This window comes from Dermochelys coriacea, chromosome 2, assembly GCF_009764565.3.
Source record: "Dermochelys coriacea isolate rDerCor1 chromosome 2, rDerCor1.pri.v4, whole genome shotgun sequence".
NCBI lineage: Eukaryota > Metazoa > Chordata > Testudines > Dermochelyidae > Dermochelys > Dermochelys coriacea.
The window spans coordinates 258,836,423-258,861,562 of NC_050069.1; the positions used below are offsets into that span (position 1 = coordinate 258,836,423).

Here is a 25,140-nt window from a genome sequence, read left to right on the forward strand (position 1 = left end):
GTATATACAGGTAAGGTATTAACAGTTAATATTATGCAGTCCTGGAATGTTTAGCACAAGTTGGCATAGTTTTTCCCTGTGCTCATAACTTGAGTGTCCACTAAATATATCATTGTTTTTTCAAGTCCATGGGAATTTTGCAGGTGTGGAAGTGTTTATGTAACCTTGTGCTGTGTCATTAACTGGTTATAATTTTTTTCCATCTATACATAGACCATTTCCATTTCTATTCCTAGTGGGTTATCATGAGACAGTGCAGATAAATAATATTAATTACTAGTTCAAATAGAGCTTTTAATCAAATGGTTCAGTATAAAAATGTATCTCATTGGGAAAGTGTTGTCATTGCATTTTAAAAAATGATTCACTATTTGATCCTTCTTAGTTGCCTGGGTAAGTTATAATTAGAGGATTGGAGCTGGGAGAGGGAGGGTGGCTGGATTTTCTGAACAACTGCTGGAGCCTTAGAGCATCTTGTTTTTTCTTCATAATTTACATCTATCCTATCAGTGTCACATTCTAACTGAGCTGGGCTAGACAAGGATCCCCTCAGAATCTGTCAGACTGGTTATCTACGAGAAAATCTGTCTTTAAGCAAAGGGAGTCTTGCATCCCAAGGGATGAGCTTCTGTAGCATTATGCTGCAGAGGACTGGGGGAGGGAGAGACTGGGAATCAAACCAGGTCTCTTGTACAGGATGTTTATATGATAGAATTGAATTCAAGTGGGATGTACCACATGAAGACACTTTTAGTGTGTGAGAAATCTCATTATATCTGTCCACATTATACTCCAGCATAGCTCATTGATAATGGGCGAATTAATTCGGAAGAACGTAGAATTTCGTAGAATTTGGTTTTACGCGGTGCCTTTAGTATGCAAATTATTTCACAAAGTGTTTTTAAAAATACTGAGGAAAGCATCAGCACTGTAATGATTGTGCAGCTGAACCACTCAAGAACTTCCATGCAGATATTCAGGATCTGTTTTTATTGAAGGAGGGATTATTCAGGACACCAAAAACATGCCTTGTTCATTCCAGAAAGTGCAATGGGACATCCAGCAGCCATTGGTAAAAGAGAGATTGTTTAACATCACATGGGGAGGTTGGGCCTCTGTTTAAACTAGGATTGTTTTCCTAAAATTTTCCATCATGCAAAGTTCAAGAGACACTAGACAGGGCTCCAGCATTTTAATGAAGGTAATCCCAAATTCATGGAATAGGCCTTGAACCTTCCACTAGCTAGCCCAGATGTTTCCTTTAAAAGGATACAAAAATAAAACAGGTTTCAGAGTAGCAGCCGTGTTAGTCTGTATTCGCAAAAAGAAAAGGAGTACTTGTGGCACCTTAGAGACTAACAAATTTATTAGAGCATAAGCTTTCGTGAGCTACAGCTCACTTCATCGGATGCATTTGGTGGAAAAAACAGAGGAGAGATTTATATACACACACACACAGAGAACATGAAACATGAAAATAAAACAATTTACTAGTGTTAATTCCTTCATGAGTTTATGTGTTTTGAGGAGCTGGTATGGAAAGGTCTGCATGATGCAGTAATATAGCTTCCTTTTTTAAAGTCACCATTTTAAAATCAATATGAACCTGAAAGAGAAACAAAGAACAGAATCTCCTGCTATTACAGTCCAATGTGTTTTAACCAGTTTCTTTCTTAACTGAAAAAGTTACCTGAGCGTCTGTCTTGCTTACGTGACTGTAGTGAACAGCATAGGTTTGTAGCTGACATTAAACCAAACTGACTGATTCTGGTTAAGGATCCATATGATGAACTGCATTCATTTCTTTGTGCTTAGGGGCAATTTCTGGAAGCCCTCTGAACTATGCGGTTCACAATGATAGGCTAATGGAGCGAGTAATTGGAGGAGAGGAGGCCGTGCGAAACAGCTGGAAGTGGCAGGTAAAATTTGTATTTGAAATCTTTTGTTTATTAAAAGAAAAGAAAAGAAAAGAAAAGGTTTGAGAACATGATAGCAAAGCAGAAATATGGGATATCAGATATGGATGAATTTTCTCTTGTGGTAGTCAAAGCAAACATACAACTTTATTTAAATCTGTCTGTCCAGCACATTAATAAGGAACACAAGCTGTGGTTCACAAACTATCCCTTGACCACACCATCAGGGAGCTTCTTTGCTTGAGGTAGTTTGGTACCAAGAAATTAGAAAAACCATATCTCCAAAATCCCATAATATAAAACTAAAATAATGGAGCTTTGCTTTGACTAGGGTGCATTTTCCTAGGAGGGGATATTTTCTTCTTGTTCTTCTTTTTAAAAAATATATGATTCTGATTAGAAGAGTGAATAGATTAAAAATGGCATTTCCCTATTGACATGTCTGCTTCTTGTATATCTCCAAAATAATTTCTACTTGCTTCATTGTCAAAAATCCTTTTTTTGCTAAAAAAAAAAAAATTATTCCAGTTAGCACCAAAGAATTAATAAAGATATGAAAGAGTTAGCTGGATTCTATTCTGGATTTATGTGCCATCATAATTGTTAGTTACGTTCCAATATTTTTTATTACTCTCAGGCTTTGTCTCCACTAGGGAAAAGATGTATTTTTAACTCATGTTAATTAACATGTTAAAATCCAAGAATAGAAAAGGCAAGTTGTAGTTGGTGTTAGCTGGTGGAGCCTAAACCCTAGGCTCCACTAATTTACCTCAATCAGCTAACACATATTAAACTATTATTGTCTTGTCTATACTAGGATTCTAACACATGTTAAAAGGCACCTTTTTTTCCTAGTGCGGACATGGCTGCAAGATGTTGGTAAATTTGGAGAGGGTTCAGAGAGGAGCCACAAGAATGATTAAAGGATTAGAAAACATGTTTTACTGTGATAGACTCAAAGAGCGCTATATATTTATCTTAACAAAGAGAAGGTTAAGGGGTGACTCGATTACATTCTATAAGTATCCCCTCCAGCAGCCAGCCCAGGTGGGGAGAGGGAGAGGAAGGGGCAGGGCCAGAGCCTCTTCCAGCCACGCTGCCTGGAACACTGTCCGGTGCAGTGCAGCAGCTGACTGGGAGAGTGCCTGGCTGCGGCAGCAGCAGGCTGCCCCCCCACCCAGGCTCAGCTTCTGGGGACAGTGGCCGAGCAAGCTGGAATGCCCCCACCCTCCCCTGTGTCCCTCCACCATGCTCACAGTCGGTTCCGGTCCCCAGAAGTCAAGCCTGGTAACATGAGGTGGGGAGGGGACAGGGAGAATGCGGGTTGGGGGCAGGGCGGGGAGGAGTTACGTGGGGAGGTCACATGGGGAGGCACCAGTATTCGGGGGCACCAGTCATCTGTTGAAACTGGACAAATTGAGAGTGGAAATAAGGTGTACATTTTGACAAGGAGGGTAATTAACCATTGAAACAATTCACAAGGGCTGTGGTGGAGTCTCCATCACTCACCATTTTTAAATCAAGGTTGGATGTTTTCCTAAAAGATCTGCTCTAGGGACTGTTTTTGGGAAGTTCTCTGGCCTGTATTACACAGTAGGTCAGACTAGATAATCACAACAATCCCTTCTCGCCTTGGAATCTATTAATCAATGAAAACCAACGTGACTTTAAGATCCCACTTGAATTCACAGGCCCAGCATTTAGAAGAAAATCTTGTTCTTTGTCAACTAAGTTATTTAATATGAAAACCACCGAGAGACAATAAGCCTGGAATCTTTTGATGCCATTTTTACAGAGTCACTTTTTCAGAATGTAGCTGCATTTTAACAAACTTAATTTCTCTTTAACAAACATTTGTGTTCAGTAGAAGGCTGTGACTCCCAACCTTTGTCTACGTGCATAAGCTTCATTACTACAATGTGTTTTTAAATCAATTTAGTTAAACTACTACAAACCCCTGTGTGGACATACTGAGATCTATTTAAAACTACCTTATTTCTATTATCTTAATCCAGTAACTAACATAACTAGCCATTTTAGAATATCATCAGAGAACTACAGATGAAATAGAACTTCTGGTATTGTGAGGCTGTAGCACTGTATATTCACACTAAAGATAATAGGCATTGTGTACAAATGTGTCTAGTATTTGAAGTCATTAGGTTGCTACCACTGATATCTCATACCCAGGTGTCACTGTCAATATTTAGTCCTAAAATAAAACCACAATGGGAAATTTGTAATGCACTGTAGAAGCCAAAAATCCCCATTTTATCACACACTTCCACCGTAAAAATAACACAATTAGGAACAAAAAGTGTCAGCAAACAATAATTTTCTGTCTCATTTTAAATAAAAGTACAATCTGGGAATGTTAAATGGTTAAAGTGTTAGGCATTGATATAACATGGATTATTCTACATTTGAGAAATATAGTTACAGAAAAATTATCCCCATTATTAGAGTAAATTGGGGCAAATAGCTTCTCTTAAAAATACAAGGAAAATATGAAGCAAGATATAAGCACTTACTAAATGATGTTATGGCTTATGATTTCACTCAAGATACTATTCTTACATAAATATTAAATAAACGGATGAATTTTAAATGGAAACTGCACTCTCAAGTTATTGATGATTCATTTTATTGGGCTATTTTGTACATGTTCTACATAATATCTTTTGATATTTTTGTACTCTGGACCTTAGTTATTTGACCTGTAGTATAACAAAAACAGTTTACAAGTTTGATATAAGTTAATATAAAGCCTAATCCTACTGAAATTATTTAAAGGGTACTGTTGATGTTTAAATTACGTATTTTAAATCTGCCCTGGTAAACCACAATTGTTGGTAATCCATCTTTGTGAATGACTAGCCCAATTGACCATCTTTGGTTTAAAGGTTATTGTGATGGGGTTTGCAGGCCTTCTGTAGTGACTGAAAACTCTACCCTGCCCAGTGGAATCCCCTGTAGGAGACCCGGCTGAGCTAGCCAACAATTTGGGGTTTTATGGGTTAACTTGCAGCCAGGTTTCAGAGCAAGCTCAGGGAGACACTGCTACCTAGGAGCTAATTAAGTACAGCTATCTAGGTGATATCCTTATTTTATTGCTGGACAAAATGAGACACAAAGAGGTTAAAGTCATGGATGATTCTCTGCAGACCCATGTGAGGGATTCCCATTACAATCCTCACATGGAAACTGTTGTCCTCCCATATGTCATTTTTCTTTGAACTTTCATCCCAAATAATGTTTTTCCAACCCCATAAAGTTTATTCACCTCTATTAATTATACACAAGCATATAGATTCTGCATACATTAATGATAAAGATGTTCCACATCCCAACATTTCACCTGCACACTAATCCTGAAGGAGTGGCTTTCTGTAGCATACTACTGTCAAGTGTTCAGATGCTAAAGAGTTAATGGTGGTGGTGTTGTATTGCTCTGGTAATCTGAACCCTCAATCAGGCCTTGCTTCCACAAGGTAAAGTGTTTCTTTCAATCAAGTTAGCTCCTAAAGGTGTTAAACTTGGTCTACACTGGTGGTAAGTAAACAATTGAGTTAAGCCATCTTGATTGATCTGACTCAATTCAAAGAAGTACCTATACTTCCTAGTTTAGACAAGGCCTTGGAGAAGACTTACTTCCTACCACTGGACTAAGGGCAGCAGACAATTAAGCAGACACAGAAAGCAAGCTCCAGTGAGGGTGTGGGTGGGTTGCGGGGTATGTAACTGATCGAAATAGCACTTGTAAACTGCTGCAGAGTCTGGAATGGAACGCTGAGGTTAAATATTTTGCCATTTGATACAGGTGTCCCTCCAAATATCCGATGCAAATTATCCTGAATATTTTTCTCATATCTGTGGTGGCACCCTTATTCATCCCAGCTGGGTCATGACTGCTGCCCACTGCATTCAAAGGTAAGTAAAATAATATGAGACTTCTCTTGCTACAAATCCCAATCTGCTTCTCACTCTGGACTGCTACTGGGCCATTCAAACACTCACAGCCCTCAACACATTCATTCTCTGTGAGACAAGCAAGTGTGACTAACTCACAGTTAATTTGTGACCTATGATAAATATTATAAGACTGATGCATATTTACCCATTTCTGCCAACTTCCTGGAAGCAAAAAACAGCAGATTGCAGATTTACATAAATGCATATAAATGTGCATACATGTAACTATTTAAAATAAATTTAAATATGCATAAACCTGCACAAAGACAGAGTGAGGAAGGAAACCCTGCCTACCCCCTCTGCATGCCATGTCTGCTTATATGATCCACAAAACTCCTCGCACATTTTTGACATGCATCTGAAGAAGTGGATATTCACCCATGAAAGCTTATGCTCCAATATGTCTGTTAGTCTATAAGGTGCCACAGGACTCTGTCGCTTTTACAGATCCAGACTAACATGGCTACCCCTCTGATACTCACACATTTTTGACACCATATAAACAATACATTATAATATTAAGAAGAAACATATTTTTAGCTACAGATGCCCTTAGCAAACGTATCCTTAAATAAAGTATCCATAATAAACACATCCTTAACATTCCATATATATATATATATATATATATATATATATATATATATATATATATATTCCATAATTTTATATATTAAACTTTAAGTATAGATGGAATATGAACAATTCCAGATCCTGGTTTGAAAAGGTTATGAGCAGCTGAACAAGGAGGTCAGATACAACAGCTGCAGTTTCCCACATAGTAAAATGCGGATAATACTTCCCGAGCTCACAGGTATGTCTGTTAAAGCACTTTGAAGGTCCTCAGATAAAAGGCGCTGTAGAAATGACTATAACAGGAGAAAGATCCTACTGCTGCAGAAGCTATCATACAAAGGCACCAATGAGGAGCAAAGGGGATGCTTTATGGTAATTATTTTTCAATTCATTTTCAGGCCAATAGGAGCAATTTACCGAGTGGCTCTGGGCGAGCACAATCTCTTTGAGTTGGATGGCACTGAATATTTTGTTGGTGTGAACAAAATATTTATCCATGAAGACTGGAACCCCTATGATATTGCAAATGGGTAATTTGTTTTTGAATACGACCTTGGCATGGGAATGTATACTGAGATCCTTACTTAGGGGCCAGTCCTGCAGATGTTTATGTACATATTCTAACCATCACCCACTGAGGTTAAGGATGTCCTTGTAGAAAAAACTGGACTGGGACTCAGGACGTCTGGGTTCAGTTTCTAGTCTGTAGACTTCCCATATGATTTGAGCAAATCACTTAATCCCTCTGCACCTTCAGTTCCCCATCTGTAAAATGGGGTTAACAACACTTCCCTACCTCACAGGGGCATTTTAAGGATACATTATTATTCCTTGTGAGGTCTCAGATACTATGGCAGTGGAGGCTATATAAGTGCCTAGATAGGTAAGTAAAAAGTGAGCAAGGGTGTTCAGGATTTGGTCATGACTAACTCAAGAATTTTGCCTTGTGGCATCTGAAGGGCTAATCTTTGTGTCCTGTTTCAGAAATGACATTGCCCTGCTGTATCTCTCTACTCCTGCCTATGCTAATGGCTTTGTTGAGCTAGCTATGCTTCCGTCGGAAGGAGACATTTTGCCTAATAATTATCCATGTTATATTACCGGATGGGGACTGGCTAGTGGTAAGTGGAAAAAAGTTGCTCCTCATTCCAGAAAGACTGACCCAGATCAGAGACCCAGCACAACTCTTTTTGTAAATAAAACCTGTGGCTATCCAACATCTTTGATAGCTTACGCAGGATGTAAGTGATGCATGGGTCTTCTAATGGCTCTCTGCAGGGGGGCGTATGACGGGATAAGCTCTTGTCATCACATGATGCTTTTCCCAGAGTAAACATTTCTTAAATAGCATGATGTTTGGCACCATGTAGCACTCAGTGTGGACAAGCACTATCGTGTTTAACATGTCAGTGATAGTGGTTACATCTTGGGATCCACCCATGGGTTGACCATGACCAGCTATCATGATTTAAGTGGTAAACACTTATTTTAATCACTAAACTCATAAGATATGACTGACTAGACACGGAGGAGATCCCACGAGTGAGCAGGGGACATGTTACCCTCATCCTGGGCCCAATCCCACTACGGTTCCATTGAGCTGTACTTTGCTCAGTGAGTAGTACTGCTGATCCCGATGGAAGTAGTCTTGCATAGTACGGTACTATTCAACGTGAATAAGGGTGGCAGAGGTGGGCCTTTATTTTTAATTCTAGTGTCTCTTTGAGCAGAATATTACCCTTTCTCCTTTAGTTGGTGACAGCATTCCTGCTAGACTTCAAGAAGCGATACTCCCAGTGGTTGACCATGCCATATGCTCTCAGAATAACTGGTGGGGCTCTCAAGCAAAGGAGAGTATGGTGTGTGCTGGTGGAGATGGCATGAGGGCCGGGTGCAGTGTAAGTGCCATATTTTCTCTTTTCCCCCTTAACTCTTTCTTTCCTGTACAACTCGCTTCCTACAGGAATTGTGAATTACTTACAACACACTCCCCCAATGCTTGCAACATCTCAGGAGTTCAGGCCTTCCTGACAAGTCAACTACTTCTTCTTGAGCACCATCCTCTTAATTATTGTTGTTCCTACTTGCCCCCTCCCACAAGAGAACCTGTGGGAAGGGGGTAAAGGAGAGGAAAGCTCCAAAGTTCTTCTTCAAGTGCTGTCCCTGTGGGTGTTCCACTTTAGGTGCCAGTGCTTCCTGATGCCGTCGATCAGAGATTTTTAGTAGTAGTGTCCATCAGGGCCAGGTGTGTGCAGTAGTTGTCTCCTGGCACTGGTGGCGTCTTGACTAGCACGTGCACAACCTGAACCCCTCAGTTCTTCTTTGAGTGCTGTCCCTGTGGGTTCTCCACTTTAGGTGTTGATAAGCCCCCGTGCTCGTAGCCGGAGATTTATGATAGCAGTGCCCGGTTGGGACTCACATGCATGGTCTCCATCTTGTGCTGTTTCAGGTGGTTAACTGGCGCTGTGCGACCAAGCCCCCCTCATTTCCTTCTCTACCACTGTTGGCTCAAGTTGGAGCACTCAGCAGTGCCTCGCAGCTTAGGAATACCCTTTCTTCAATTAGTCTTAGGTTATAGATTTTAGTTAGAATAGATTCAAATACATAACCTTCCTACTTATCCCCATCCCTTTAAAAAAATTTATTTTAATTCTCCTCCTAGGACTGTAAGTTTCCATTCTGTTCTGTTGCAGCATCACAATATCTGTACCTCTCTCCATCTTACAGAGAGCGTATGCTCCCTAAGGGGCATGCCTGGCTCCCCAGGGTTCAAACGCCGCACTATCTTCAAGCTGTTGATACCCCTTTCAGACAGGCATTCTCAGTGCTTCTGCTGTCTTGCTGAGGCACATATACCTGAGAAGTGCTCGCACTGTCACAAATTGAAAGCCTGCACCAGAAAGGCAAGAGCTCTCCAGCTAAAACTTCTCCTCATGGAGAAATCTCTTTGCCTGGCATCTGACCCTGAGGTACGCACCCCTCTTCCATGGAAAGGACTCCTGACCAACCTGCCAAGAAGGCAGCAAAAAAAATCGGGTACCATGTCCCCGATTCCAGAGTCAACCAAGAAAAGCTGCTCCAATACCGGTCAAACTCTTCCGGTACTGACCACACTGGCCATGTCAATGGTTGACAAAATGGGTCCCCCTGGCACCGTCGGTACCAAGAAACTGAGAGCTTCTAAGCAATCAAGCTCAACCACAGGCACCAAGGGGAAAGTGAAACCCCATGCCATGGTACTGTCAACTATGATCAAGCAATCGGTACCAAGTATACCGGTACTTCCGCCACTAATGCTGCCACCTAGTGCTGGTATTATGCACTCCAGCTACACACTGTCACCAATGAGCACTCTCCACATGGTACTGTTTCCTATCACCCCAATGGTACCGATACTGGGCACTTCACAACAATTCTTCTGTCACAAAGATTTATCTGTTTGATTGGTACTGGAGTCTCCTCTCCTCGGCACCGATGGTACCTTGGCACCATGGTAATCCCAGCTCCCCACATCTCTCAGCACCACAATTCTCTAGTAAAGAGGAATATGGAGAAGAGGATGTTGGACATTCTTCACAACATTCCTCTCCTGTGGCTACTCCCACCACACATGCCCCTCCAGGCACGGGCTTCCCTGCAAACCTTCCGAACCAGCCCTGGTACGGGCAACCTTGGATGCCCACGGTGCCCTTCCAACCAAAATGGCCATTCTGGCATCCATGGACTACGTACCCACAACAGCAGCAACAGGGTGCACCTACTGGTCTGCCCATAACTGGCACACACCAGCCACCTATATTAAAATCACAGGCACCGTCTGGCACCTCTGAACATGGGACTGAAGAACAGGAGGAATTCTCAGACCCAGAGGATCCAACTGATTTTCGTTTCTCATCATCCTCACTGGTTGACACAATTATGCCCCCACCTCCCACCACAGCTGATTATTTAAAATAATTTCAAGATCTCTACAAGAGAGTGGCCACTTCACTCGACATCTCTCTGGAAGAGGTCCAGGAATCTCGACACAAATTAGTGGACAAATTGCACACATCCACTTCTTTCAAAATCACCCTTCCAGTGAATGATGTGATCATGGACCCTGCGAAGTCGCTCTGGCAAACCCCAGCAGTGATTCCACTTACCTGTAAGAGGTCCGATGAGAATTATTATGTGCCAGCAAAGGGCACTGAATTCCTCTTCTTGCCTCCAACGCCGAATTTACTAGTTATTGATTCAGTCAACGAACAGGGTAGACAACAATACTACAGGAATACCCCATATGACCGGAAATGGCTCGACCTGTTAGGCCACAAAGCATATTCAACAGCGACCTTACAATTAAGAATTGCCAACTATGCAACCCTATTGGCAAAGTATGATCACAATAATTACGCAAGTCTCTCTGAATTTAACTTTATTCAGAAGACAAAAAACAGCAGTCCAAAGCACTCATCACAGAGGTCCACCTCATCAGCAGAACAGTGCTACAAGCTGCCCTTGAATCTGCTGATTCCGCAGTGAGGTACATAGCAACAGTGGTTGTTATGAAGAGAACCTCCTGGCTTCACCTATCTGGTTTTCCAAAGCCATTACAGTCCACTGTAGAGGACTTACCGTTTGAAGGCTCCAAACTCTTCACGGACAAAACAGATGAGTCACTGCACACTCTAAAAGACTCGAGGGCCATGTTGCAACCGCTGGGCATCTACACACCTAAAAACAAGAGATGGCAGAGCAATTGTCAAACTCCTCAAAGATTCTGACCCCCTCTGTACACACAACACAATAGATACTATGACTAACGGGGTGGAAACAGAAAACTTTGAGGAGACAGCAATCTGCTCCTTTGCCTACTACCTCTCAGCCATCAACCTCTAGATAACAGATTTGAAACCTTGGTCAAGGGCTTGAGAATCCCATGTCTCTCAGTGCTGGCACCATCTACAACTGGCAAGAATTTTGGAGATTGCCTACTTCCATTCTACCCATCTGGCTGTTCACTACCATGAGCAGATGGGCGTTAGAAATCATCAAAATTGGTTACTCCATCCCCCTTACCTCCAAACCCTCTACCCATCCCCCTTCCCTGTCCCTCTTCAGGACCCCTTTGACGAACATCTACTGTGAGATTTCATATCTCTGGGAGCAGTAGAACCTGTACCAACCAAGTACAGAGGGAAGGGGTTCTATTCCCACTACTTTCTCACACAGAAAAAAACAGGAGGTTGGAGACCTAGTCTCAATCTACAGCAATTCAACAAGTTTGTGAAAACACAACTATTCAAAATGGTCACACTAAGCACCATAATCCCAGCATTAGAGACAGGGGACTGGTTGTCAGTCCTCGACCTCCAGGACACCTATTTTCGTTTATCCATCCATCCCTCACACCAGAAATTCCTATGGTTTACAATAGCACAGGACCATTTCCAGTACAAAGTTCTGCCCTTCAGCCTTTCCACTGTGCTTCAGGTATTTTCAAAAGGTACTAGCTGTAGTAGCTGCCTACCTATGCAGAGAGGGAATCATGATATTCCCCTACTTAGACAACTGTCTGCTAACAGCACCAACACTACAGACAGCCATAGACTCCACCAAATGTACAATAAATCTGTTCACCAGCTTATGACTTCAAATAAACATATAAAAGTCTACTCTAATACCTGTCCAATGCCTGGAATTCATTGGAGTGGACCTCAACTCCCTTGAAGCAACTGCCTCCCTACCAACAAAATGCTTTCTGACTCGAACCACCTTGATCTCAACAGTGCGGAATAGCCTGCAGGTGTCTGCCAGAACTTGCCTACAAACTTCTAAAGATCTTCCACGTATCTTCTAGGTGCAAGATAGCACTGCCAATTACTAATGCAATAATGGAGCTGGCAGAAATAGTATTGCAAACACCAGCCACTATTCCTCCGTCATGTAAAAGAGCTGATAGAAAATATTATGGTCCTACTAAAGGAATGGACTTCTTCTTTTCACTCCCTCCATCTAACTCAATAGTGATGTATGCAGTCAATCACAGAGGAAAACAACACCAGTATAGGTCCACCCCACAAGACAAAGACTGGAAAAGGCTAGACTTATTCATCTGCAAAATATATTCGTCCACAGCTCTACAATTCCACAGAGCTAATTATACCGTGGTCCTCCAAAACATGACTATGACAATTACTTGAAACTCAATGAGTGCCTTACCGACATCCCCAAAAAGAAGAAGGAACAATTTAAGGCAATCCTTAATGAGGGATAGCTTGTGGCAAGGACAGCACTATAGGCATCCATCAATGTGGCAGACATTGCCACGTGAATGACAGCCATAGCGATAGTCATGCGCAGATCATCATGGCTACATTCATCCGGAATCCTGAAGGACTTACAAACAAAGGTTGAAGATCTTCCCTTTGACAGAGACAAGCTGTTCTAGGCCAAAAAGGATGAGGTCCTTCACTCCATGAAGGACTCCCAGGCAACTCTCCATACCTTAGGCATATACACACCTTCAAATAGGTGGAGAAGACAAAGACAATGACCTTATGACTCCCAGAGACAGAGACAACGCCCATAGAGATGCTGAACCCCACAGTCTCAGCCTACAGTATCACAGACATCATTGCACAGGACACAATTTTGAAACATTGGCCGAGGGTTTGAATGACTTCCCCTGACAACCAGCGCTATCTACATGTACCCAGGTTTTTGGCTACTGACTGTGTCCATTCTATCACACTTGGGCATTCATCTCCATGATCAATGAGTCTTGGAAATAACACAGTTGGGTTATGCCATCCCCTTTACCTCTAACCCACTCACCCAACCCCTCGCCCAGTCCCTCTTCAGGGACCCTCCTCATAAGCACCTTCCACAGCAAGAAGTGAACTATCTTCTACAATTAGGTGCCATGAAGCAAATCGACAGGTAGGAGCCTGTTCTCATTCCCTGTGCACAGAAGCTATAAAATTATGGAACTGGTGCATAATTCATGACAGCATCATTACCACTTCATACCTCCCAGGCTGCCAGAACATGACAGCGGACACATTAAGCAGACACTTTTCCCAAGACCATGAATGGGAACTGAAGAATAGTATCACACAACGCATCGACCTATTTACAACAGCGCAAAACAATAAATCTCCACAATTCTGTTCACAAACAGGAGTGGGAACACAATCCCTTGGAGGCGTCTTTCTCATCAGAAGGGACGCTCCTTTCCTGCACACATTCCCACTGATACCACTAATCTCAGAGTAATACGCAATATATGGACCGACAAAGGCAAGGTCATACTTATAGTTCTGACATGGCCCAGGCAGACCTGGTACCCATACCTGAGGTGCATGGTGATGGGGATCTCCTCACACAAGATGGAGGTCAAGTCCTCCACCCAAACCTGGAAAAACTTTGTGTGACGGAGCATGACTCACCACTGCAGCACCTCTTGCAGGCTGTCCAGAGGATTAGCACTGCTCCCTCTTCTGGTGGTGTCTCGCCTGCTGTCACCTCTGTTCCCGGTCCCACGTCACTCCTGGGACCACAGCGTCCTCTTCAGTGACACTGTTCTTTGGCTGTGCCACACTCTATGTTCCCTGCCTTCTGAAGGGACCTGCAGTCCTCTGTCTAGCCACTTCCTTCAGTGACAAACTGCAGTCCACTTCCTTCAGTGGCTCCAGCACCCTCTTTGCCCTTACATCAGAGCCTCAGTCTGCAGATTCCTGCAGCCTGACAGGAGCTGCCTTTAGCCTCTGAGTCTCTGCCTACAGCACTGCTCGGTCCAGGGTGCTTGCTGCCGTCTGCCGGCAAGGCGGCCAGTCCTCCTCCCTTCTCAAGCTCCAGGGAGTGACTCCCACTGTTCTGTTATGCAGCCCTTCTTATATGGGTCAGCCCGGCCCTGATTGGCTGCTCCTATAAGCTCTTCTGTGATTGGCTACCTCCTGCACAGCCTCCCTAGGGCTGCTTTTAACCTCATTTCTGCCAGTGTGGGATAGATGCCCCATCACACTTCACCTGAAGGCCTGGCTCCTCCATGGCTCCAGCGTGATGAGTTAACCTGCTCGGAACAAGTAAAACAGGTATTAGTAAGCAGCAGAAAACCAACCACATGTACCACTTGCCTCCAAAAATGGAAAAGATTCTCCTTATTGTGCCAGAACAAGCACGTATCTGCGTTCAAGGCACCACTGCCATTGATCTTGGATTACATATTAGAACTAAAGAACTCAGGACTCTCCACAAGCTTGGCTAGAGTACACCTAGCCGCCATTACTGCCTTTCACCATAAGGTCAATGGCATATCAATATTGGCGCACCCCATGATGAAACTTTTTCTCATGGACATACAAAATATGTACCCACAAATACATGAACCCACCCAACCATCGGACTTAAACCTGGTGCTCAAAAGTCTTATCAGAGCCCCATTCAAGCCACTAGACATCTGCTCCCTTCTTCACTTATCAATGAAGGTGGCGTTCATGGTCGCAATTACATCCGCATGATGAGTAAGCAAACTAGGTGCTCTTGTGGCTCATCCCCCGTACACCATATTCTTCAAAGACAAAGTCACATTGAGACTACATCCAAAATTCATACCAAAAATATCATCCTCTTTCCACCTCAATCAATCGATTCACCTGCCTACATTTTAACCCAAATCTCATGTGAATACACAAGAGACTGCCCGACATACATTGGATGTCCAACGCGTGTTAGCATTCTACCTGGACAGAACAAGACGTTTCCGAAAATCCCCAAGGCTTTTTATTTCAATGACAGAGCATTTCAAGGGGTCTGCAATATCCACACAGAGACTATCAAAATGGATCTCCAACTGTATCCAGATGTGTTATGAACAACTCAAAACAGCATCCCCATCAGGGATCAGGGCCCATTCAACAACATCAGTATCTACCTCAGTAGCTTTCTTAAATAATTTACCAATAATAGACATATGCAGAACGGTCACCAGGGCCTCTGAACACACATTTATGAACCATTATGCAATTACTCAAGGTTTGAGCTCAGACACAATGCTAGGTCTAACAGTGCTAACCTCCACTACGAATGCAACTCCAAAGCCCCGTCCATCCGCACAAGGGCACTGCTCTACAATCATCTGAAGTGGAGCACTCACAGAGATAGCACTCAAAGAAGAGAAGGTTACTCACCTTGTGCAGTAACTGAGGTTCTTCGAGATGTGTGTCCCTGGATGTGCTCCACTACCTACCCTCCTCCCCTCTACTTCAGAGTTTGCAGTAAGGACTCTATGGTAGAGAAGGAACTGAGGGGGTTGGGTCGTGTGCGCGGTAGTCAAGGCACCAACTGTGCACACACGACCTGCATGGACAGTGCTACCGAAAAATCTCCAATCAACAGCACCGGGATGCATGGACACCTGAAGTGGAGCACCCACAGGGACACACATCTCGAAGAACCTCAGTTACTGCACATGGTGAGTAACCTTCTCTTCTCATTGCACATATTTCTCCCCAGCTGTTATCAGGGTGGGCAAGGTTTGCTCTCCCACCAGCACGCCCCATTGATCAGATCCTGGGAATTAATGCTAGGCCAGGGCCCCAGGCTGCCATTGCAGCTATGTAGTCAAGTAAAGGAAATGGTGCAAAACCCTAAAAACAAGCAATACATTTGGTTTTGACTATATTTTCAGTATTAATTCATTATAAAGGAATCTGAAAAAACCCAGGGCTTTAAGACTCAGCAGGAGCTTATAGTCTGTTTATCTTTCACTTCTGTTGTTTTAGTTAGCGCCTCTCTTGTGCTGCTATCTCTTTAAATCCATGAGCTGTAGCTTTCAGTGATCCTTTGAATTTGTCTCAGCTTGGGAAGAATTAGAACATTCCTGGTTGAATATGGGAGCTGCTAGAAGCTGAAGCTTCCCACAGGGTCCAAATACCTGAAGAGTGTTCTGATTTATTTAAAGCCTAATCTTTGAATTGAACTCACTAAGTCTTTTGATGGACTTCAATAGGCAGTGGATAAGTGCCTTAAACATCAATTATATTGAATGGGAGGGGGCAGAAAGAGAGTGTGTGTGTATGTTCAGTATTCCTGACAGAATTCTGCACTCCTGCGAGGGCACAGAATTCATATGGCCTGCATCTTTCTGTGCCCCACACACACAAAAATGCAAAAGAAATCTTCGGGGGAATGCGTCTCTTCCCCAGCAGCCCAGGCATGCCTGGAGCAGCCTCAGAGAAGCAAATCACTGCAGTGGGAGAGAGGCTGGGTGTGCATGCTTGTGGGGGTGACATTGATCACCATCAAGGGGTGGTGCTGGCCAACAAGCAAGAGAGACTCTGTTCCTCTTGCTTGATACTGCGGCTCAAGGAGGGTAGGTCTTTTTGTTATGCAGGAGAAAGGCTTTGTCCCCGAGGCAGAAATGTAGCAGCCTGCCTGCCTTGTAAAACGTCTGTAACTTCTTGAGAATTGTAAAAAACACTTAATTTAATATTAGTATCATGTTACTGAAAATTGTTTGTTTTCCAGTTAAAGAAAATAGCTTTTGTACAAAACAAAACAAAACAAAACAAAACAAACAAAACACATTTTGTTAATGTTGCTGTTGCTGGTTAATTGATCTCATTCTCTGAGGCAGAAATGTAGCAGCCTGTCTGCATAGTAACATTGTTAATTATCTTTTTGTTAGTTAACTGTTCCCATTCTCAGTCTGTTTTAATTTTTTTGTGCAAAATTTTTAATTTTTTGGTGCAGAATCTGCCCGGGAATAGTTCAGAGAACAAATAGTTATGGGCCTGATTCTGTAATATGTCACGTACTTTCTGGGAGGTGCTGAGCACTCTTTGCTCCCATTGATTTCAATAGGCATTGGGAGTACTCAGCATCTCTCAAAAGGTCCTCAGAATGTCACAGTATTGGGCCCATTGATTGGAATGTTCATGAATTAATCAGCTGTCATCACTTTTTCCAGTTTTTCTAAACTGCTAAGAAAATTTGGGTGTAACTGTGTGTCACTTCTCCCCACTCTGATTGCAGGGCGATTCAGGGGGCCCTTTGCAGTGTAAAAGGGATGGTTTGTGGAAAATTCATGGGATTGTTAGTTTTGGGATTGTCCCCTACTGCAACACCTATCAGAAGCCTACAGTCTTCACACGAGTATCTGCGTACATCAATTGGATCTACAACGTAAGTTCCTCCAAAGTTAATGGTTTAAATTCATCTTGGATGTATTCCCATACAATTAATGGAGTTATATCAGAGATAAGTTTGACCCAGTACATTCATTTATTATTACACTTATTACATTAAGAACAGAATTAAGAAACGTTGAGAGTTTAAAATCCAAAATGCTTTGGCCTTATTTTTGGCACATTCAAATAAATCTAAGGAAGGAGAATGAATGGAATCACTGTCTGGAAATACTAGGATTAAAGTACAGTAACTCTTCACTTAAAGTTGTCCCAGTTAATGTTGTTTTGTTGTTATGTTGCTGATCAATTAGAGAACATGCTCGTTTAAAGTTGTGCAATGCGCCCTTATAATGTTGTTTGGCAGCCGCCTGCTTTGTCCACTGCTTGCAGGAAGAGCAGCTCGTTGGTGCGAGCTGGTGGAGGCTTAAAACCAGGGTGGACTGGCAGCACCCCTATCAGCTCCCGGCTCCCCTAAGTTCCCTGTGTGGCAGCTGCCCAGCAGGATATCAATTGCTGGGCAGTTCAGGTGTCCCTCCCCACATTGCTGTGTGCTGCTCCTGCCCTCTGCCTTGGAGCTGCTCCCAGGAGCCTCCTGCTTGCTGTGCAAGGGAGAGGGGGAGGAGGGGTGCTAATGTCAGGGTGCCCCCTCACCCTGCTCCTGCCTCCAGCTCCTGTACCCCATTTCCACAGAGCAGGGGGGGACACAACATGGCTCAGGACAGAGGGAGCTTGCTGGCAGCAGCTGCTGTCTCAACTTGTTGATCTACTTTAAAAGGCAGTGTACTTAGAGTGGGGTCAGCATATTTAAAGGGCCAATGTGCGTCTCTCACACACACACTGTGTGTGTCTGTGTCTCTCTCTGCCATGCTGTTTCCGCTCCCTCCATTCCTGCTGCTTTGTAGAGTGAGGCTACATTAACAACAATGTGTTAACCCTGGAGGGCTCAGTCGAGTGCTAGTTCATCATTTAGCAGTAAGGCATTCCCTGGGAAATATCCCATCCTCTGACTTCACCACCTCAACCAAGCTTCACAATCATCCTTACTGTGTACAGTATTAAATTGTTTGTTTAACACTTATACTGTGTATATATATATAAAATATAGTCTTTTGTCTGGTGAAAAAAATTTCCCTGTTCTGTACAACACGTAAGGCTGGCAAATCCGACTTGGCCATAGGTATGAAATCTGATCAGTTGGACTTTACCCACATAAGGAAAAAAGACACTGCAACAAACCACTGGTGTAATTCTATGGCCTGTGTCATACAGGAGGTTAGATTAGCTGATCATACTGGTCCTTTTATGCCTTAAGATCTATGAATTACCTGGTATATTTTGAGACTGACACCTGTACAATGCTTTGTGCACACATACAGCAGCCGTCCCAGGTGATTATGACAAGCATGGTTGTACCAGTTGGTTATAATATCTGGGATTAAATTATGTTCCTCAGGAATCCATGCAGTCTACTATTGTATCTCTGAATCCAATCTGGGGCAATACAGTTGTAGACTGTATCTACAAATGCACAAGTGCGGTAGCTGCCCCAGTTCAGCTGATTCAGTCATCAGATTCATTGATGCAGTCAATGCCTGGGGTATGGAAATTATGGAAATTATGGAAATCCAAAGAGCCCTTGCTCCCAGCAACATTGTGCACCATAACCGGGCATCTGCTTTGGGAGTCACAGGAAAATGCTGTAGTACAATCATGTTTGTAAGATGTGCTGTGTACCAGACTTCCATAGAAACAAGATGGATGTTCTAAACCATTATGAAAAAAAACAGGACAACCATTTATTCCATGAGATGGTGGTTTCTGCAATGCATCCCTCACCTAGTAAAAATAGGCCCGGGGGAGCCAACTTTTAAAGGGTTTAATGGAGTAAACCTGAAGTAACTTACCCTTTAGTTGGAAAGTGCCCATGACTAACCTGAATTCTATATATTTGGAAAGGTGTTGTCTTATTATCAGATTTTTAGCCCCACTTCAGCTGCAGTTGGAAGCCTGGTGAATCCAGCCAGCTGGGAATTCCCCTAGTATGGGAGACCCCCTTGCTGGTATAAAGCTAGCATAGCTAGCCATCTTCTGGCCTCCCTCAACTCTCTGGCACAGGGGACGTGCCAAAGACATGACTGTGGTGAAGAGGGCATGGCTGAAGTGCTGCTGTACTGAGGCAATTCCTGGCAGATGGAACAGCCCTAAAACTGCTCTAATTTGCACCAGAAGTTGAACCAGCCCCACCAGCTCCATATGGGGAGAGCCCAGGCATGGAATAGAGCCTCATTTGCACCCCACTCTCCGGAGCTGTGCTGAATGGAGGTCTGGCACAGCTGAGGATTGGCCTATTCAATCATTTAAAAATAATGTAAGATCAAAACTGAATATATTCTGTATTGAATCCATTTTTCTGTTGTTTTTCAGATTATCGACAATAATGGTGGATATTAAGGAAGGATCAGTTTGTACATGAATATGAACTACTGTTTGAATGAAAAGATATGTCTGTTAATTACATTTCTCTCTCTCTTATGGTCACAACCCATTCTATGATAATAGAATGGGTTGGCTGCAATAATAATAAGGCAACAATAAATTAAAAACTTGTAGTACTGTGCATTCCATATTCAATGTTGATAAATGCAAAGTAATGCACATTGGAGAACATAATCCCAACTATACAAATAAAATTAGCTGTTACCACACAAGAAAGTGGATCTTGGAGTCATTGTGGCTAGTTCTCTGAAAACATCCACTCAATGTACAGCAACAGTCAAAAAAGCTAACAGCATGTTGGGAATCATTAAGAAAGGGATAGATAATAAGACAGACAATATCATATTGCCTCTATTTAAATCCATGGTATGCCAACATCTTGAATACTGCATGCAGATGTGGTTGGAAAAGATTCAGAAAAGGGCAACAAAAATTATTAGGGGTATGGAACAGCTGCCGTATGAAGAGAGATTAATAAAACTGGGACTTTTCATCTTGGAAAAGAGACGACTAAGGGGGATATGATAGAGGTCTATAAAATCAAGACTGGTGTGGAGAAACTAAATAAGGAAGTGTTATTTACTCCCTCTCATAACACAAGAACTAGGGGCCACCAAATGAAATTAATAATCAGAAGGTTTAAAATAAGCAAAAGGAAGTATTTTTTCACACAATGCACAGTCAATTTGTGGAACTCCTTACCAGAGGATGTTATGAAGGCCAAGACTATAACAGGGTTCAATAAAGAACTAGATAAATTCATAGAGGATAGGTCCATCAATGGCTATTAGCCAGGGTAAATAGGGATAGTGTCCCTGTTTGCCAAAAGCTGGAAATGGGTGACGGGATGGATCACTTGATGATTACCTGTTCTGTTTATTTCCTCTGGGGCACCTGACATTGGCCACTTTCAGAAGACAGGATACTAGATGGACCTTTGGTCTGACCCAGTATGGCCATTCGTATATTCTTATGCTCTTATGTCCAAATGTAACCCTTCTTCCCATCAGAGTTGGCAGCAACAAGGCCTGGGTTCAGTATCTAGGGGTTCCATTTCAATAACACAATGCAAAACCGGCTTGAGCCCCCACCCAGTGATCTGGGACAATTAGATACCACCCCCCTGGGCACCTCCAAGAGGCAATACTTTCCCTCTCGCAAGCACAGAGTCTGAGTGTAGCAAAAGCCTTTTAATAAAGGAGGTAACTAATGCGGCATTAGGTTGGGGAAATACCACAAACAGGATTCATAACACCAAGCATGAGCAAAAGACCCACTCCCAAGCAAGGTTGGCAGTGTCCTTTTCCACTCAGGGTCTCAAGTCCAGCAACCCAATAGTAATACACACACTCCACCCACAGTTTCTGTCCTTGGTCAGTGCAGCCTCCCAGAGTTCAGAAGTTCATCTGCCAAGTTTACCTCCCAGCCTGGGTGGAAGTGGAGGGAGATATGGGGGGCATCTTACATGCTCCACTGCTTGGGTCGATGGCCAAGTGCCACGCCTCTCCATGGGGTTCTGCTGTAGTCTTCACCACCAGCCTCACCTCTCCATCAGCTGCCCTGCTATCTACTCCATGCCACTCTCCGCCATCCACCCACGCTACTTTAGCCATCCTGCTGTCTGCTGACCAACTCAATGATTTTTAGCTGATAGTAGGGGAAGTCTCAGTGCTAGTGCATCACTAGCCCAAAGTAGGTCTAATGCTTAGAGCTAGGTGTCAGTGAGTTTAGCTCTGCAGCATGTAACAAGACTTCTAATAGAACCAAAATTAGCTTAGCTCTATTATTACATGAGGGGGAAGATGTGTCAAAGTAGTGTTTGAGCCCCTCAGAAAAGATTCATATACCCAACCTCTCTCAATTCCCTAGGTTTTGGAACCCATGTCCCTTGCCAAGCAAGTGCTACTTAGTTGAGGGTAAGTCCCTCCATCATAAAATGCCAGGTACAGTTCTACTGTCCTTGATTCACATAACCAGGATAACAACCCTTTATTACTCCTGCCCCAATAACAGAGAGACTGGGGATCCCACAGCAGCCAAAGTGACCATTTGGGCAAGCAGTCCATCATGCTAGGCAGGGTGGGTGTGCCCATGCAAACAAGATCAGCCCCTGAAGTCCTTTTCCACAGCTCACCACCAGATGTCAGGGTAGAGCTCATTCTGACTCTGCTTACATCTATATATAGTGAAACCCAAAATAGTGCATATGGGATGGGGTAGCTGTTGTACTTGTCACGTGGATGTCACATAACTAGAGCATACATACTAGTGCTTTTTTAGGAATACTCATAGCTTAGAGACACTGGATGGTTCCTGGGACTGTCAAAGTAAGGAGGATAGGGCCTGGGGCTAAGGCAGGCTCCCTGCCAGGCCTAGCTCTGCGTGGCTCCCGGAAGCAGCCGCCAGATCCTTGCGGCCCCTAAGTAGCTCCCCGTGCTGCCCCCGCCCTAAGTGCCGGCTCCGCAGCTCCCATTGGCCATGAACTACTACAAATGGGAGCTGCAGGGACTGCGCCTGCAGCAGCTCACGGAGCCTCCCTGACCGCCCATGCGCTAGAGGCTGCAAGCACCTGGTGGCCGCTTCAGGGAGCTGCAGTAAGCACTGCCAGGACCCAGGACCCTGTACCCCCTCCCACACCCCAAACCCCTCATCCTTGGCCCCACCTCTGAACCCTCACCCCCTGCCAGAACCATCACCCCTCCCCCACCTTAACCCCCTGCCCCAGCCCAGTGAAAATCAGTGGGGTGGGGGAGAGCGAGTGACGGAGGGAGGGAGGAGGGGGTATGGAGCGAGGGGGGGTGGGGCCTCGGAGACGGGGTGGGGCAGGGGTGCACATGGCCCCCAGTTTTGGGCAGGCTTTGCCGCCCATGTGTAGAGAGGGTCTCAGGGTATGTCTACACTGCAATTGGAGGTGTGATTGCAGCACATGTAAATATACTCAAGATAGCTTTAATATAGCTAGCTAGGGTACCAATAGCATTGAAGCTACGGCAGCATGGACTTTGGCCCAGGCTAGCCACCCAAGTAGGGTTACAACCTGGCCGGTATTTCCTCGGCCTGGCTGGGTTTTTTTATGGATTTGCCAGGTGCCAGAAGAATAATTTAATCTGCCAGGTTTTTTTTATGTGGGTGTGAAGATTTGCATTATTATCACAATACACTGGGATATCTAATGTTAAAAGTTTCTGTGTCCAGCTAAAGATCCTGCAGTGTTCCCAATTCTGCAATTTAAGTGATAACAGATCAAAACTGTTGAAAATACAGCAGCTGTCTGCCCATCAACAGGCAAGTGCACCATGCGTGTGTGTGAGAGAGGCTTTGAGTCACACGAGAGTGAGGAGACATGCCATGTTATGAATCTGTTCTATGTGTTATCTCAACTTGGAGCTGGAGGGGAAACATGACACTGCTTCCAGGAGCTGCTTGAGATAAGCACCAGATGGAGCCTGCACCCCTGAGCCCTGCGCCCCAACCCCCTGCCCCAGCTCTGATCCCCCTCCCACCCTCTGAACTCCTTGTTCCCAGCCCAGAGCACCCTCCTGCATCCCAACCCCCTCGTACCCAGCTCCACCCCAGAGTCTGTACCCGCAGCCAGAGCCCTCACCCCCCCACTGCAACCCCCCGCCCCAGCCCAGAGCCCCCTCCCATACTCCAAACCCCTCAGCTCCATCTCCCAGCCCGGAACCCCCTTCTGCACCCCAAACCCCTCATCCCTGGGACCACCCAGAGCCCACACCCCCAGCTGGAGTCCTCACCCCCCCGGGCACCCCAACCCACTGCCTCAGCCTGGAGCCCCACCCCACACTCTGAACTCCTCATTTCTGGCCCCACCCTGGACCCCGCACCCGCAGCTGGAGCCCTCACCAGCCCCCGCACCCAAGCCCTCTGAGCCAGCATGGTGAAAATGAGTGAGTGAGTGAGGGTGGGGAGAGTGAGTGACAGAGGGAGGAGGGATGGAGTGAGGGGGGTGTGTGGCTTCGGAGAAGGGGTGGGCCATGGATGGGGCCTTGGAAGAGGACCAGGGCGGCGGGGCGGGGAGGGGGAATATTTGGTTTTGTGCAAGTAGAAAGTTGGCAACCCTACCACCACGAAGCAGCCTCATGAGAGAGAGGAACCTGCCTGCTTTCCTGAACACAGATGGATCCTCCAAGGATTCCCAAGGGGAGGGTGAGCTAGTGAGGGGCAGAGCAGTTAGAATGCTTGTTGTTTGTTAAATGATCTATACTCTCTTGTGCTTTATATGATTAAGCAAAGGAGAAAATGTGTTAGACTTCCTTGCAAAGGATCTGTTCTGTTCTATGTGAGCTTTTCTTATCATGCTCATCACCATAGTATCTGTGCGTCTTCCAGTACTGCATTAAGCAATGTGGCTATACAACTGTCACATGTTGTTTGTTCTTTCTACCTCTGTCCAGAGTGAGAAGCGTGTGGAATGGAGTGTCCCACTTTGGTAGGATTTTGAGGGGTGTGGTTTTTGTGTGTTAAATATACCATTTAGAGAAGGCACAGTCAAAGAAATGAGCCTTGCACTTGGGGCGGAAAATGGTGAAGTTTGTGATGGTTCTTAGTTGCCAGCGGAGTTCATTCCACAGTCGCAGATCGCCCCCCAAAGAAGGTTCTGTCGCCTACACATACAAGCTTTACTCTCGTTATTGAGTTCCATTGTGCCAGAGGAGTGAAGTTGTTGACCACAATCTTCATCCCAGAGCTTGAGATGATCTTCTAGATACCCTGAGCTGAGGCCATTGAGTGCGTTGAAGATAAGGGCCAAGACCTGAAACTTGATTTGACATTCTGTGGGAAACCAGAGCAGGTTTGATGTGTAGCTCGTGTTGCTGAGGAGATGCACTGCAATGTTTTGAACTAAGTGGAGCTTCCTAGGTGCTGAAGGCTTCATGCCTAGGTATATTGCATTGCTGTAGTCCAGCCGAGAGGTGATGAAGGTGTGGCCAAGTCATCACCTGCCAGCAGGGCCGAATCCAGGCACCAGCGTTCCAAGCAGATGC

At 44.4% G+C, this 25,140-nt stretch overlaps 1 protein-coding gene across 1 annotated transcript; it reads left to right on the forward strand.

Moving 5' to 3' along the window:
- The first annotated feature begins 359 nt into the window (after positions 1-359).
- On the forward strand, positions 360-20,250 carry LOC119851005 (elastase-1-like). Its single transcript, XM_043509711.1, has 8 exons — positions 360-393; positions 1,816-1,919; positions 5,737-5,846; positions 6,863-6,994; positions 7,449-7,585; positions 8,217-8,362; positions 17,484-17,633; positions 20,063-20,250. The coding sequence occupies exons 1-8, from the start codon at positions 360-362 to the stop codon at positions 20,087-20,089; spliced, it is 840 nt and encodes a 279-aa protein (XP_043365646.1). The 3' UTR covers positions 20,090-20,250.
- The last annotated feature ends 4,890 nt before the right edge of the window (positions 20,251-25,140 follow it).

Excerpts from the sequence above, each read along its gene's own strand:
- LOC119851005 (XM_043509711.1), top strand. The coding sequence starts at position 360 with ATGATTCACTATTTGATCCTTCTTAGTTGCCTGG. Across the intron at positions 394-1,815 it reads GATCCTTCTTAGTTGCCTGG|GGGCAATTTCTGGAAGCCCT; the intron begins GTAAGTTATAAT and ends CTTTGTGCTTAG. Across the intron at positions 5,847-6,862 it reads GCTGCCCACTGCATTCAAAG|GCCAATAGGAGCAATTTACC; the intron begins GTAAGTAAAATA and ends ATTCATTTTCAG.